At 66.8% G+C, this 14,671-nt stretch overlaps 1 protein-coding gene across 1 annotated transcript in view; it reads left to right on the forward strand.

Annotated features, from left to right (window-relative positions):
* The window catches only part of ARID3A (AT-rich interaction domain 3A), a gene marked incomplete at its 5' end in the record, with an annotated part of 30,487 nt that overhangs the window by 3,647 nt on the left and 12,169 nt on the right, over positions 1-14,671 (forward strand). The window contains 5 exons of the mRNA XM_077760592.1: positions 243-367; positions 471-612; positions 11,673-11,745; positions 13,159-13,166; positions 14,363-14,538. Of these exons, the coding sequence (XP_077616718.1) occupies positions 243-367; positions 471-612; positions 11,673-11,745; positions 13,159-13,166; positions 14,363-14,538 (524 nt within the window). The remainder of the gene's footprint in view (positions 1-242; positions 368-470; positions 613-11,672; positions 11,746-13,158; positions 13,167-14,362; positions 14,539-14,671) is intronic.

A 14,671-nucleotide genomic window follows, 5' to 3' on the forward strand; every position in this document is an offset into this window, starting at 1 on the left:
CACCCCCTCCCCAGCCCCCCGCCCCCGCAAGCCCTTCCCGTCCGTGGAGGAGCCTGTTCTGGACGTTTCTCACACGCGGACTCACACCCGCGTGGCCTCCCGTGTCTCGTTCCCGCCCTGAGCGTCGTGTGTTCGAGGTCCGTCCGCGGGGCGGCGGGTGTGGGCGCCTCGCCCCTGCTCGCGGCCGAGGGACGTGCGCGTGCGCGGTGGACAGGGGCCTCTGTGGACGTGCGCGTGCGCAGTGGACGCACCTGAGGGACGTGCGCGTGCGCGGCGGACAGGGTCGTCTCTGCGCATGCGCAGTGGGCGTGCTGTGTGTGCGCCCGCCTGTGGATGGCCGCTCGGGCTGCTCGCAGCTTGGGCGTTTGTGAGTCATGCTGCTGTGGGCACATGTTCTGTGTGGACCCGTGTTTTCAGCCCTCGTGGGCACAGCCCCGGGAGTGGGATCGCTGGGCCAGGCGGTAACTCTGTCTGACCTCCCGAGGACCCGTTGACGCTTTCGCGGCTTCGCTGTCGCGTTTTCCTCCCCGCGGCCGCCGAGGCTCCGGCGTCCCCGTGTCCTCACCAGCACCTGTGATCCCCTGTCGGCACGACTTCGGCGCCCACGTCAAGGTGGGGTGACGTCTCGCTGTGGTTTTGGTTGATGTTAAACGTAGGGGTGTCTTCCCCTTGCCTTTCAAGGTCACGGCTGTCCACCGCATACCTCGTACACGGAGGGTGACAGCTCCAGCTGGCACTCGTCAGCTAACTGGTCACGGTGCAGGGAGCCGATGGAGCCTCGCACCGGGGTCCCCTGCACACACCCTGGGCCCCGCAGGGGAGGGCGGCTGAGTGCTGCTCCCGTTGGACTGATGGGGACTGAGGGGGGTGTCAGCGCTGGGACTGGAGCCCAGGGTGCCCTGGAGGAGTGAGCAGACGGCCGGGGGGGCGAGCCCTAGCTCTGGGTGCTGGGGGCCCCTGGGCCTCTGTCCCTTTTGTCTGCAGAGGAGGCGATGGGTCCGGGGCCTCGCATCAGGTGTCAGGACCCGGAGCCTGGACACACACAGGGGCACTTAGGTGGGAAGACACACATGTCTGCTTTTTTTTTTTTTAATGTTTTATTTATTTTTGAGAGAGATAGGGAGACAGTGTGAGCAGGGGAGGGGCAGAGAGAGAGGGAGACACAGAATCTGAAGCAGCTCCAGGCTCCGAGCTGTCAGCACAGAGCCCAACGCGGGGCTCGAACCCACGAACCGTGAGATCATGACCTGAGCCAAAGTCGGATGCTCAACCAACTGGGCCACCCAGGCGCCCCGTTTCCCTGTTTTAAATGATGCTGCTCTGAAGATCTTTGGGCTCAGGAAAGGGGGGTTAGGTGGGGGCGGGGACTTGGGGAGGAGCTGGGAGATTTTCTTCGTCTTGCCCTGGAGCCCCCCAGGCTGCAGGGAGCCCTTCGGGATCAGTGCTGGGCCAGAGGAAGGTGGAGGGGAAGGCTGCCCAGAAGCCTTGGGACTGGGGGATGCAGCATATGTAACAGTTTGCCAGGTGGACAGAGAAGCGTAGAGTGTGCACCTGGGAACAGTGTGGCTGGACCGTCCGGCAGGAGGTGTGGGGGTGACATTAGGGCGGATGAAAGGTGGGCTCAAAGGAGCCTTGGCGGGGTTTGGGGCTGGGGAAGTGAGCTTGCGGGCGGGGGGTATGTGTGGACTTTGGGGCCTGTGATCCTGTCAGGACTGGAAGAGGCAGGTCTGCAGGGCCAGGGACGAAGGGTGAGAATGTTTCTGGTGGAAGAGGGTGTCCTGAACAGAGGGCACAGTCTGGGCAAAGGTTTAGAGGTCAGACACTAGGTCCTGAACCTGGCAACGCCCGTCTGCTGTGCTTGGAACAGAGTGGGCAGCAGGCCAGGCCCTGTGTGTCCTGGGGCCCGGCTCTGATGCCGGGCATCTTCCTGTGGCGCCAGGCGCCCGGGGCTGTGTGCTGGGGGGCGGGGAGGGTGTCGGGAAGCCCCTGGGAACTCAGCCCATCCCGCCTGGGGCAGCTCCTGCCTCATCAAAGCTGCTGTGGCTGCTGGCGTGGAGCCAGCGGGCCGTGGCGGGCACAGGGAGGGGCCCCGCCCGCCAGCCCCTGGCACCGTGCCCCTGCCCGTGCCAGCCCTGGGAACCGCACTGACTCAGCCGGAAGAACCTTATCTGGCCCCTGCGCCGTCACCAGTCGCCCAGTCACCACTGTGGGGTCACAGCTGCCGGGACCTGGCCCCACGCCCACCGCCCGCTCCCCACCCTAATGGCTGCTGTCAAGCTCCCGGCCCGCCCCACGCTTTCTAATAACACACGCAGCCACTGCAGGGAGCGGTGCCCAGCGGGCAGAGCGTCCACATTCTGCATCCAGTCAGAGGCTGGGCACGGCTGAGCCCAAGAGGGTGCAGCCCTCTAGCGTGGGCGTGTGTGTGAGGGCGTACATGGGGCTATGGGTGTGGGGAGCAGGCGCTGGGTCCCCCGTCTCCGGGGGCCCCGTGTTTGCTGGGGTCTGTGTTCACTGGAGCCAGAGTTTCCAGGGGGCATCTTGAGACCCTCTGGTGTTTGTGACGCATGCGTGTGCCGATGCCGTGGCTTTCCCGCGTGTGTCTGTCTGCACGACCGGGAACTGCGAGAACTCACCTGTAGTGTCCTTTGTGTGTGTCCGTTGCCTCATTGGTGTGTTCGTGCATCTGCTCGCCTGGCATGATTGTGCACATCTGCACGGGCGCCGCCTGACGTGTGCCCCCCTTTGTGGACGTGTGGGTGTGTGTTCTGGGTCTGGACGTGCTTGTGGAAGGCGGGGCATATGCGCCTCAGAGTGTGTGGAGTCCAGCGCTTTGCATGGCCCTGGACCCATGTGTAATGGGGTGACAGTTTCCTTTGGGTGTGTGCAAACACGGGGAGCTGCAGGCACGCGTGTGTGAGTGTGAATCCTGTGTGCCCACCCCCGTCCCACAGGCTCACCTTGGCCTGTAAAGCCTGAGGTCGAGCGGCAACCCATTAACCATTAGCCAGAAAGTCGTATCTTCCTGTCAGTGGGGGCTTGAACTGGCCCCGGACACAGGTCAGCCTCTGAACCCGCCTGCCCCCTGCTCGTGCCCCCCGGGGAGTGCCGAGGTGTGAACAGGGCCTGGGGGCAGATGGGGGGGCCCCCTCTCCTCGAGCTGTGGGATCTTGGGCAGGGCATGTGCTCTCTCTGACCCAGAGGTGCTGTCGGGGCTGCTGGGTGGGGCTCTGCCCCGTCTATGCCTTAGTTTCCCTGCCTGAGTCAAAGACCCTCCATCCCTTAGTTTCCTGATCCCAGGACCGGCCCTGCCCATGGGGACGCGGAGGCGCGGCTTCCTGGCTGTTTGCAGCGCCCTGTGACCCCATTTACAGATGCTGTCGCCCTGCTGGGTCAGGGGAGCAGCTGGGGGTGCGGGCTGGTGGGTGGGCACGCGCAGAGGGCGGGGCGCGGACCGCCCCTTCTCCGCTGGCCAGGCTGCACGTGGCCGAGGACAATTGGGGGGTCACGGGGTTAAACGGTGACCAGTCTGCCTATTGAAGGCTCCAGCGCAGGAGGCGGCCTTGCCCCACTGGCGGGGGTCCTGTGGGATATGGGGTGGGGCCCAGAGCCAGCACCGCCCACCACGCTCTTGGCACAGGCCTGGCACCTCAGGGACACGCTCTGGTCCTCCCAACAGTGAAGAGGGACAAATAAAAGCATTCCAGGAAGAAGCGTGCCGTGAGCTAAACGGTAGTCGGTTCCCCAGACTCACAGCCGCCCAGACGTGGGGACGTGGGTTTGGGAACACGGTTTCTGGGGTTTTCTTGGGCAGGAGAGCAGTGGGCTCTGAGTCCGATGAGGCCTCGGAGCCGTGGGGGTCTGGCCTTCCGGGGACCCTCCGTGGGGGTTGGTTGGGGGCGGGGTCGCGGGCTGGGGTTTGGGCAGAAAGGGCCAGGCTGTGCCCTCGCGAGCATGCGTGTGCGTGCCTGAGTCCGGCCCTTCCGTGAGCCTGTGCACCAGCCTGGGTTCTGGGCTGCGGGGCCGCATCTGTGGAGAAGGCAGAGGGGAGGCTGTTGTGCGGCGGGGNGCCTGCCAGACCATGGGGAGGGCAGGGGTGTGTGTGTGTGCCCGTGGCCGGGGACAGGTCCAGGCAGGGGCCTGTGGGTACGTCTGGGCAGGGCCGTGGGTCTTGGGGTTTCTCTCCTGCTGCGATGGCCCTTGGGGGGAGTCCCACATCCCCCAGGGTGGGGTGGTGCCATGTGGTCTTGGGCCCCTGCTCCGGGTCCGGCTGTGTCACAGTCTGCCTCATGAGGGGTCTCTGAGGGTCCCCCACCCAGGGGTGCCTGCCTGGCTCCCTGACTTGGGATCGGTGGCACAGGGGTCTCCCCAGGTTGCGGGCCGGAAACTGTGTGGCTTACAGCGTCGCCCGGCTTCCTGTGGGGCAGCTGGGCTTGGAGCCGGGTCCCTGGTCGCTCTGCCTCCCCCCGCCCTGCCCCCACCCCCTTGCCCTGTGCTTTCTCGCCAGCTGCCAGGTTCCCAGGCAGCCCCTGCCCATGAGTGCCCGGGAATGGTCCACGTGCTTGCCCACGGGGTGCCAGATTCTGGGAAGGGCAGTGAGGTCTGAGCCCCCTTTTTCGTGTAGGGCCACCATCAGGGGCCAGAGGGCCCAGCTGAGCCACCAGCCTGTTGCCATCTGCGCCCTCCCTCCGAGCCTCAGTTTCCCTGTCTGTAAAACAGGGGCAGCATTAGAGTGAGTGCTGGCTGCTGTTGGAGTTAATTATCACTCAGGTGTCCTGGAAGAGAGGTGGCGGGGGTGGGGGGCATCAGCCTCGTGCTGCCCGGGGCTGCCCCGCTGTATGCGGCCCCTGGTGGCCCATGGGGAGGCGGGGTGTGCAGAAGGTAAGCTCTGGTGGCCTCCTTGGCCCCCAGAGGCCGACCCCATCCGTGCCCACCCTTCGGGCTCTGCCAGGGCTCCGTGGCTGTGCCCCGCAGGGGCCCCGGGTCCCTTCCTCTTGACTCGCGGGCAGAGGGAGGGAGGCAGGGAGCGGCCTCTGGGCAGTCCTCGGGCTGGCTGGCAATGGCAGGCTGGGGCCGGCATGGCTGGGGCAGGGGCGCCGCTCCCCAGCCAGGCACGTCTTTCTGAGCTGCTCCAGCCACCAGGAAAGTCCCTTTCAGAGAAACCCCCACGACAGGATTGTAAGTTCCTGGGCGCCAGGCACTGGCTAAGGCTCCACTGGGAGCCAGCGGCCAGGCGGGGGGGCGTGGTGACCCTCCTACGAAATGCCCCAAGGCCAAGTGCAACATTGGGTCTCTAATCGCTTGGGGTCGAGGGGAGAGGATTCTGGATTTTTGGCTTTCTCGCCTGAAGCCTTTGCCCGGAGAGTGCCAGATGCTTTAGGACAGGGTCCTTCCCCAGCCCTGCGAGGCTCCATGTGACCTGGGGCGCCTGAGGGCCGGGTCCTGGGTCCCAGTGCTGCCCTGCAGTCCCCCCCCCCGCTTCCTGGTCCCCCTTGGGCAGTGGGTGAGGGGCCCCCACAGGGACTGGAGGCCGCCAGGATTTGCCTGTCATTTGCATGCTGCGCAGGGTGAGGGCCTCACGCTTCCTCACCTCTTCCTAGAATTGTCCTTCGGCCGCTGTCTGTCACGCCCGCGTTCTCAGTGCTGGACCCGTGGGTGTGCCCTGTGGGCCTCAGTTTCCCCAGCTGTGATATGGGGCTGGAGGGCGACCAGCTTGCCTGGCCATTAANCTGGTCCCCTCTCCCCCCACCCCGACGCTGCAGGCGCCCCTGCCCACTTCGTGGGGGGAATCCGAGGCCCTGGGGTGGCCCAGGCTGTGGGAAGGCTGACCGGGAGAGGAGGAGGCCAGCAGCCTTGCGGTCGAGAGAAGCGCCCCAAGCTTCAGCTCCATATTCGGCTTTGTGACTCGTTTCTGGAGCTTTTTATTAGTATCCGTCGTGGGTGGGGTGCCGTCTCTTCAGAGAGGGGCACATGGCCGGCTGGGGGTGCGAGGCCGAGCCGACAGATGTTTCTGCCCTGCCCAGGATCACTTCCTCAATCTCCTGCGAGCCCAGTGGGCTCCCACATCTGTGTGGAGGAGGCTGGGCCTGCGCTGACGGGAAATGAAAGGCGGCCTGACCGCCGGGCGGGTGCCCCGGGGTCAGGTGCACCAGGAGGGTGGCTCACAGGGAGGACGCCAGGTCGCAGGGCATTGCTTAAGCCCCTGCCGTGTGCTGCAGCCGGTGGCCACCCGCCCCGGGGCCACCGCGCCTTCCTCTGACTCTGCCCCGTGCCCTGCTGGCCTGAGGTTCTCTTGGGCAGCATCCAGCACTGCCCTTGACATACAGAAGGTGCTCAATAGTGGCTGCAAAATGGATTGTCTTGGCCGACGCCCTGTGGGCTGACATGTCTTCCAAGGGGTGTCCTGGGAGTTCCCGCAACAGAATTTTCCCTCAGGTGCAAAACTCCCTGGGAGCCCGTCCGTCCGACCGTCCGAGGGCCTGCGTCCCTGGAGCGCAGAGGACCGGCCCCAGCTTCCTGGCCCCCATCCCTGCCCCCTGTGATGGGTCAGCTGGGGCTCAGGGCACGGACAGGGAGCTCCCCCACTCTGGGTCCTTCCTCCCCAACCCACCTCGCCCCCAGGCGCCCGCTGAGCTCCCTTCTTCATTCTCCAGGTCGCTCTGGGGTCCCTGTTGGGAGGGGGTGGGGCCCTGGCTTTGCCCTATGGGGCTCTGTGACCTCGGGCCGCTGTGGGACAGGGGGATGAAGCGCTTAGCGGGCGGTGGGCTGTCCTCAGGTGCTGCCAGGAGGCCTGCCCTCTGCCGGCCTCAGTTTCCCCAGGCGCACAGTGCCTGGAGTAGCGGTGGGGAGGCCCTGAAGTCGCCGCCTCGCCTGTCCAGCCCGGCTGTTTCTGTGAATGTGGGAGGCGGGGGTGGCCCCCAGGGACTGTGTTCCCGGCCCACCTGGGGCCCCAGCAACAACGGCTGGATGTGCTGAGTCATCTCAGTCGGGGACGGGTNACCAGAGCCTGGGTGAGCCTCCTTCCTTTCTTTGCTGGTGGGCGCCGAGCCCAGCACCCACAGCCCCACCTCTGCCCTCGGGGGCTCTCATCTGGGTGCGGGGGAGGGCGCAGAGCCTCACTGGCCACGCTTCCTGGTCTGAGGGTCAGACCTGGCGGAGGCCGTGGTCGGAGGAGGGGTGCAGATGAACCTGGCGGGCCTGCCGTGGGGGGACAGTGAGGGGGACACAGGGTGGGGGTGCCTTGGGGAGCAGGAAGTCTGGGCTTATCCTGACAGCGACGGGGAGCCATGGTTGGCTTTAGAGCTGAGGAGACCTGGTGGCCTCTGGAGGTTAAGACGAGAGGCTCTCAGAGCCTGTGCCCCTGGGAGTCTGCAGGGGGAGTGGCTTCCGGTTCACTGTCCTGGTCAGTCTCTGCGGGAAGGTGACCATTTTCTAGGGGGGTGGGGGTGGGGGGTGGAAACAGCTCCTTCTCTGCTATTTCACTTTGTCTTCAGGAGTTACAAGTAAGTTCTCACCCTAAACCCTCAGGATGTAGAGGTGAGGGGAGGTGGTCCTCGGGCGGCAGCCCTGCGCCCCAGCAGGTAAGCAGACACGCCGTGCATCTGCCACACACAGGACGTCACTCGGCCCCAGACAGGCTCATCCACAGACGGGAAGGGGGCGCGTGGGGGCCCGGGGGCTGCGATGATGGCTGGCGGGGATGGGGGGGGGGTTGGGAAGATGGAAAGTTCTGGAATTACACAGAGGTGGTGGTTGCGNGACGCTGTCACCCCCCGACTCTGGCTCCCCGCCGTGGGGGACACGTGCCTCTGGTGCCTGTAAGCCCCGTTGGGCACTGCAACAGCACGCGTTTCTGAGAGGCTTCCTGTCCTTGGACAGGGCTCTGCCTCCCTTCCTCGCGGCCTGGGGCTCACCAGCCCCTGAATGACGGCCCTGGGCTTTCTTGATGTTTCCTAATGTTGGTTCCTCTCGCTGCCTTGTAAGGACAGTGGAGCCCCCCTCGGGGTCTCCCCGTGGGCCCAGCGCCTCCCTCAGGTGGGGCCCTGCGGACTTTGGAGCCGCCCGGGTGGCAGGAGGGGGCCTGAGCAGAGACACCGCTCAAGGGGCAAAGGTCTTCCTGGGGGCCCTGCAGGTGGCAGTTGCTTTACAGCCTGGGCCCCTCGGCCTTGGGCTGGACGCCGCCCCCGGGCCCCTGTGGCCGGCTGGGACCGGCGCGCGGTTGCCCAGTGGGGCCTCCTGGGGTGTGACCTTCAGGAGGCCCGGTAGTGCCTGGGGAGGGGCCGCCTGGGCGCCGGGTCCTGGGGTGCCCTCCCCACGTGAGCTCATCCCCAGCCGGGCCCCTCATCTGCGGGCTTGCTGGTGGCCACGGGGGCCTCCTCACCCCTTCCGTGCTGACAGGCTGGGGAGGGGTCCCACGCCGTGGATGAGCTCCCGGCCACTGCAGCCCCCNACATGGAGTTTCTTAGCACGGACAGAAACACCTGTGGGCCGCAAACAAGAATTTCCTGTTTGCCCGTCCGTGTGCTTGGGGGGTAGGGAGCGCTTACCGTGTTTCCGCCACTACCTGGGCCTCCCTGGCCTCAGCTGCCTCCTGCTCAGTGCGAGCCCTGCGAAGGGCCGAGGGCAGGAGTCAGGTCTGGGGCTTGGGACGTGGGGACATGGGATAGCACAGGGGGCTCAGGCCCAAGCCCCTCCAGCTGCTGAGCGGGGTGACCCGGGAGGCCTGGCCCTGCCGCTCTGTGCCTCAGTTTCCTTTTCTGTGAAGTGGGTGGTGCTGGAGTGGGGAGGACCACTTGGTGACAAGGGGTTCTCGGCCTCCATCACCCTCCCCCACAGCCCAGAGAGTGGCCGGAGGCGTGGGGGGGGCTGTGCGTGTCCCCCTGACGTGGCCGGTGGGGGCCGGGGAGGGGCTCTCCTGAGCCTGAGCCTTGTGGGGCCCATAACAGCCCTGGAAGAGTGTCAGCGTCCCCGTCCAGACGCTGACAAATCAGGGTCCATTTGTCAAGCGACCACCTCGCACCCGGCTCAGGATGCTGGGCACGAAGCAGGCAGGACGTGACCCTCTGCCCGGGCACCTGGACTGGTGGCCGGACCCTCGTGGAAATGCTTGTGGCCTGGGCCGTGGAAGGGTGTCAGTAAGTGAGAAAACCGCCCACAGTCCGTAAGCGTTCCAAGGGAGAGCAAAGCGTGAGCCACCGAGACAGGGCAGCAGCCGTGCCCGCCTTGGGGGTGGGTCTGAGAAGACGGCGGGCACAGGAAGCCAGCGGCCGAGCCGGAGGCGCTGCCAGGGCAAAGGCCCGGGGAGAGGCGCTCGCGGGCTGCAGGGCGGATTGGGGGTGACTGGTGTCGTGAGGTCAGGGCCCGAGACGGAGCTGGCGTCCGGCCTGGGCTTGTGGCTGTGGCGGGCGACCGGTGTCCGCCGCACCTGGCCCACCGAGCGGGGCGAGGCCGGGCTGGGCAGGGGGTGCGTCGTGCCCCCCAGTGTGACCAGGAGCCTCGTGAGACAGACCGCGCTGTCCCCCAGGCCCCCGTCCCTCCCGTCTGGCCAGGGAGGCAGGGGACGGAACCTGGGGCCTGAGCCCCATAAAGCGGGGGGTGGGCTTCACTGCCCCACTTTGCTGTCAGCTGCTCACAGCGACAGCCGTTAGAGCGGCCTCCCCGCCGCCGGGCCGCCACGTCCCCCTTTATGGCCTCAAACAATACCCTGGCCCCACGGGGATCTGACCGGGCCTTGCCACAGGCCTGTCCATCCACCATTTGGCCTAGGGGTTAAAGCCCCCCCGCAGCTGCCAGGTCGCAGGGTCACTGGTCTCCACCCTGGGTCTCAGTTTCCCCGGGACACGGGTCACCAGTGCTCCAGGAGGTCCTCAAGGGTGGGGGACTAGGGTCGGAGGGACGGGGTCCAGGGAGTTCAGGCGCAGCCCCCCCCGTCCCCCGTCACGGTCTCACAGAAATGGTGCCCCCTCTCGGGAGGGCGTGTGGGAGCGCCCTGGGTCGGCTGTAATGCAAACAGCAGGAGCTAGTTCTCCCGAGGTCGGAGCCCATGTCAGGCCCCCTGAGGCTCCAGGGAGGGGCCTTCCTGCCTCTTCCAGGCCCTGGCGTCCCTCGGCCGCGGGACTTCGCTGTGGCTGTGTCCTTCCCTAGAAGGACACGTGTTGTGGGATGAGGGCCACCCCACCCCCAGGACAACCTCAGCGTAACTGACGCATCATTCGAGACCCCGTCTCCAGATAAGGTCTCACAGCTAGAAGTTCGGGGTGAGTTTGGGGTGCCTGCCATTTCGGGCGATGCTCCCACAAAACCCCGTGGCCCTTCTGCCCACGCTGAGGCCAATCAGGGTTCATCGAATGGCCATTTACGCAGCAGCTGCTGTGTGCGTGAGCCCGTGTGTGCTAGCGACAAACCCGACGAGGCCCCGCGTCCCCCTCAGCCTGGCCGGCGGGTGTGGGGTCCCGCGGCACGCGGTGCTGGAAGGGCAGAGAGTGGGTGGGAGGCGCCGGAAGGGGCTGGGCGGGGCGAGTCGGGACGGTGCAGGGGACGATGGCCGAGGTCCACCTGCGCGCCGCACACCCTCAGGCAGAAGTGTGGGGCCGCCCTGACCACCATAAATCAGCCCAGGAATGCAGCCGGCCAGCCTGGCTGGGGCAGGGCAGAGACACACTCAGCCTGGACCACCCCGGCCGTGCCCCGGGGCCTCACGTCGTCTCTGTTCCATCGATGGGGAAAGCAAACCCCAGAGAGGGGCAGGGTGGCTGAGGGGTGGCCAGCCCCAGGGACCCTGCCTCCCCAGGCCCCAGGGATGCGTCCAGCAGCAGGCGCTGGGTATGGGTGCGTTCCCGGGCCCTCATGCTGGGTTGTCCCAGCTGGGGCTGATTGGTGGTTTCAAGCCCCCCCCCCCCATAGTCCTGAGCCCTCGGGGTCCATTCTCCAGGGCTTCGTTTGCAGGGTGCTGTTTGCCACTGCCCCCTCCAACTCTACCTCCGCCCTCTGTCACCTCTGCTGCCTTCCCTCTGCCTGCCACCTCCCGGGAGCCAGTGGGTCAACGTGGCCGGGGACCCCTGGGCCCCCCGCCCGAGCCCCCTGCCCAGTGACTGGAGAACCCAGGACAGAGTCGGGCTGAAGGACCCTGACATTCTCAGGCTCCGGTTTCTCACCTGCCCCGGGGCCTCAATTTCCTCCTCTGCAAAATGGAGCCGCCTCTCGGGGGCCGGCACTGGGATGTGCCCCTGCGTGGCTGCCGTCTGCGCTGTGTGTCTGGGACAAGTTGTGTCCCCCAGGGACGTGTTGGAGACCCGAGTCCCGGTCCCCGAGAACAAGCTTCCGGAACAGGGTCTTCGCAGATGTCAGTTAAGAGATGAGGTGGCTGCATCTGGGGGTGGGGTCCTCGGAGAAGCAGCGTTCTGACCGACACGGAGGAGGCCGGGCAAGACCCAGGCGGACCCTGGAGGGACCTTAGAGGGACCTGGACCCCAGCAGTGGGCGGGACCCCTCAGGACACACCTGGGTCTTGGGCGCTGCCCTCTGGGCAGTAGGAGACTGAACCTTTGTTCCGAGTGGCCTGGTATGTGGCTTGGTGGCCACCGTGGGAGACACATGCGGGATTCTGTGTCTTCATCTGAACGGGCCCTCGGTGGGGACGCTGGCAGCTGACCCCTCCCCTCCCGACCCCACAGCTCTATGAACTGGACGGGGACCCCAAGAGGAAGGAGTTCCTGGACGACTTGTTCAGCTTCATGCAGAAGCGAGGTGAGCGGGGCCTGCTTGGCAGCCGGGTCTGAGGGGGGTCACAGGTGGGCGCGTCTGAGGGGTGGGAGGCCTCGGGTCCCCAGCCCGGAACCGCCAGGTCAGGCGTCTTTTGCTGCCGAGACCCGAGGTGTGATGGAGTCCTGGCTCCTGCCCCCCCCCCCCCCACACTGCCCCAGAGTCCCCTGCGGCAGAGCCAGTCTGCGGGGTTGGGAGGGCAGAGGCGAATGCAGGGAGGGGCCGGGCAGTGGGACGACGAGATAGAAGTCCCTCCAGGCGCTGGAAGGCGTGGTCTAGACCATGTGTCCCTGTGGCCGCGGGTGCCAGCTTCAGTCCTGGCCCCCCCCCACCCCCGTGCCAAGGGGGCCTCAGTTCCCACATCTGTGGAATGGGCCGTAAACAGTTCCCACTGTGTGGTGGCACCCCGATGTGCTGAGTACAGGGCTGCATTTATGAAGTGCCAACAGTGTACCAGGCCCATGCCACCTCTGCAGCCCATCCCGTCCCCAGGCCCCTGGGTCTAGTGCAGTGGATGCCATACGTGGCCTGGCCCAGAGATGTGTGGTGACCGAGGCCTGGGGAGCAGGAAGGTGGCCAGGAGCAGAGGCCCGGGGACAGGCGGCGGTCTGTGTGGGTGACCCTGTGGGGAAGCGGAGACCTGGACAGCAGAGGGCCCGCGCGCTCCCACACGTGGCCTCAGCCTGGGCTGCTGCGGGCTGCGGGGCTGGGCGGCTGGGCGGCCTGGGAAGGGGTGTGGAGGGCACTCCCTGCGGGGTGGGGCTCAGTCCTCTGCCAGCTCGACAGCCCGCCTCACTGCGGTCAGTACACCTCCCACGTTCAGGGAAGGAAACTGAGGCCAGGGAGGGGGTGCATCCTCGGAGCCTGAGGCAGGAAGGGGCGGGCCCACCTGGGGCCGCTGCAGGGGCACTGCTGGCCGCGGGCTTTGTCCAGGGCCGTGCCCCTCCCTCTCCAACAGCCTCTGTAAACACAGGCCCCGCAGCCCAGCCGGAAGGGAAGGGAAGGAGATGGAGGGGAGAGGGCCTCGGCCTTCCCATTAACCCCTCCCGTGCCGGGGTGGGGAGTCCAGACCCGGTCCTGGGGAGGGGGCCCCGTCCTTGTTATCGTGGGGACCAGTCCCCCCGGGGCCTGCTGCCCCCCGTGTGGCCAGAGAGGGCCTCCCTCACTCTCCTTATCGTCCGTCCACACCTGCCGGAGCCCCCCCCCCCCCCCTCCACGGGGCCCTGAGCTCCCAGCCCAGAGCCCACTCATCCTGCGCGAGACCGGGCCTGGTGTCCTGGAGGTTCGGGAAGCCTGGGGAGCTGCCCTTGGGTGTGTGTGAGGCAGGGCCCACACTGGGCTGGGAGGGTCCGAGTCCAGCCCCGCCACCCTCAGCAAGCCTGGAGCGCAGGGAGCGAGGAACTCCCGTGCAGCCCTCAGAGCCCAGCTCCGGCTCCCCCTCTCCCTNCCTCCCCACCCGACTCCATCCCACAGCTCTCTCCCCTCCAGACAAAGAGAAAGTAATTTTTTCCAGGTCACAAAGGAAGAAGCTCCGAGAGTTCTCTGGGGGCTGGGAATGCGGGAGGGTCCTGGCTGCGCCCCACCCTCCTGCTTCCTTGAAGACCCCCCCACCCTTCCTTATCTCGCCCCGGCCCCCACGGCCCGTCCTCCGCCCTGCTCCTTCTGTAAACATCCGTCCAGGCCCTGTGCAGAGCGGGGGCGCGGGGTCCCCAGAGGCCCCTTCTGCGCGATTCTTTCTGTTCTTGCCGGTGCAGGACCCGAGCTGGTGCCCGGGGTGGCAGGTTGTCCTCACTTAGCAGGGGTTTGGAGCCTGGAAAGGGCAGAGGTGGCCGGAGGTGGTGTCAGAGCACCTGGCTCTGGGGCCCAGGACTCAGGGGGCCCCTCGTGTTAAGCTGGGCTGGCCCTTCTCCAGGAGCCACAGCCTGGGGCCTCCGTTCGCCGGTCTCAGCAGCAGATGCGCCCCGGACGCTGTGACGCAGGCCGGTCACATCTCATTGTTTCTTGAGCACCCGCCGCGCGGGGGTTCAGGGGATTGAACGGGCGACCCCGGGCGACCAGGCCTGCAGCCCAGGGCCAGATGGTAGAGCCTCAGCAGCAGGGAGAGTCTAAACCAGGGAGCTTCTCCATCCTCAGCTGGAAGGTGCCAGGCAGGCTGGGCCACCAGCTTGTGCGTGACGGGGGCGTGCGGGCAACGGGATGGCAGCAGCTCCGAGGAGCAGCCCACCCCTCCCCGGCCGGCCCCCCATCCCACTCTCTAAGCTGCAGAGTGGATTAGCCAAGCCCTGCCTCCTCCCGGCTGCCGAGACCTGGGGCTGCGACCTGGGGCCTCGGGGGACACAGCTGGGTTGCTGTGGCCACTGTGCCTNCCCCAGGCCGGCCCCACAGCCTCTCCCCGATTTCCGTGCCCCCAGGCGAGCCCAGATCGCTGATGGAGAGTCTCTCCTCCCCCTCGGGGGTCCCCTGGAGGTTCTGCCCCCCCAGGAGACATGGGCGGCTGTGGTTGTCATGACTGGGGAGCTCCTGGCCTCGAGGGGGTGGGGCCGGGGATGCTGCTGAGCCCCCTCAGCGCCCGGGACGCCCTGCAGAGGATGGCCTGGCCCAGTGCCCCCCATGTCCNATCATGGCCAAGCAGGTGCTCGACCTGTTCATGCTGTATGTGCTGGTGACCGAGAAGGGCGGCCTGGTGGAGGTCATCAACAAGAAGCTGTGGCGGGAGATCACCAAGGGCCTCAACCTGCCCACGTCCATCACCAGCGCTGCCTTCACCCTGCGCACCCAGTGAGTGCCCGCCGGCGGGAGGGACCAGGGGGAGCCGGTCCTGACGTCAGGGTGCAGGCTGGGGAAGGTTCCGGGCCGACCTTACTTGGCTGGGTGGAGAGATGGGTGTGGGCCTCGTGGGCTGGGGGGCGGG

The sequence above is a fragment of the Crocuta crocuta genome, unplaced genomic scaffold (assembly GCF_008692635.1).
Source record: "Crocuta crocuta isolate KB4526 unplaced genomic scaffold, BGI_CrCroc_1.0 scaffold443, whole genome shotgun sequence".
NCBI lineage: Eukaryota > Metazoa > Chordata > Mammalia > Carnivora > Hyaenidae > Crocuta > Crocuta crocuta.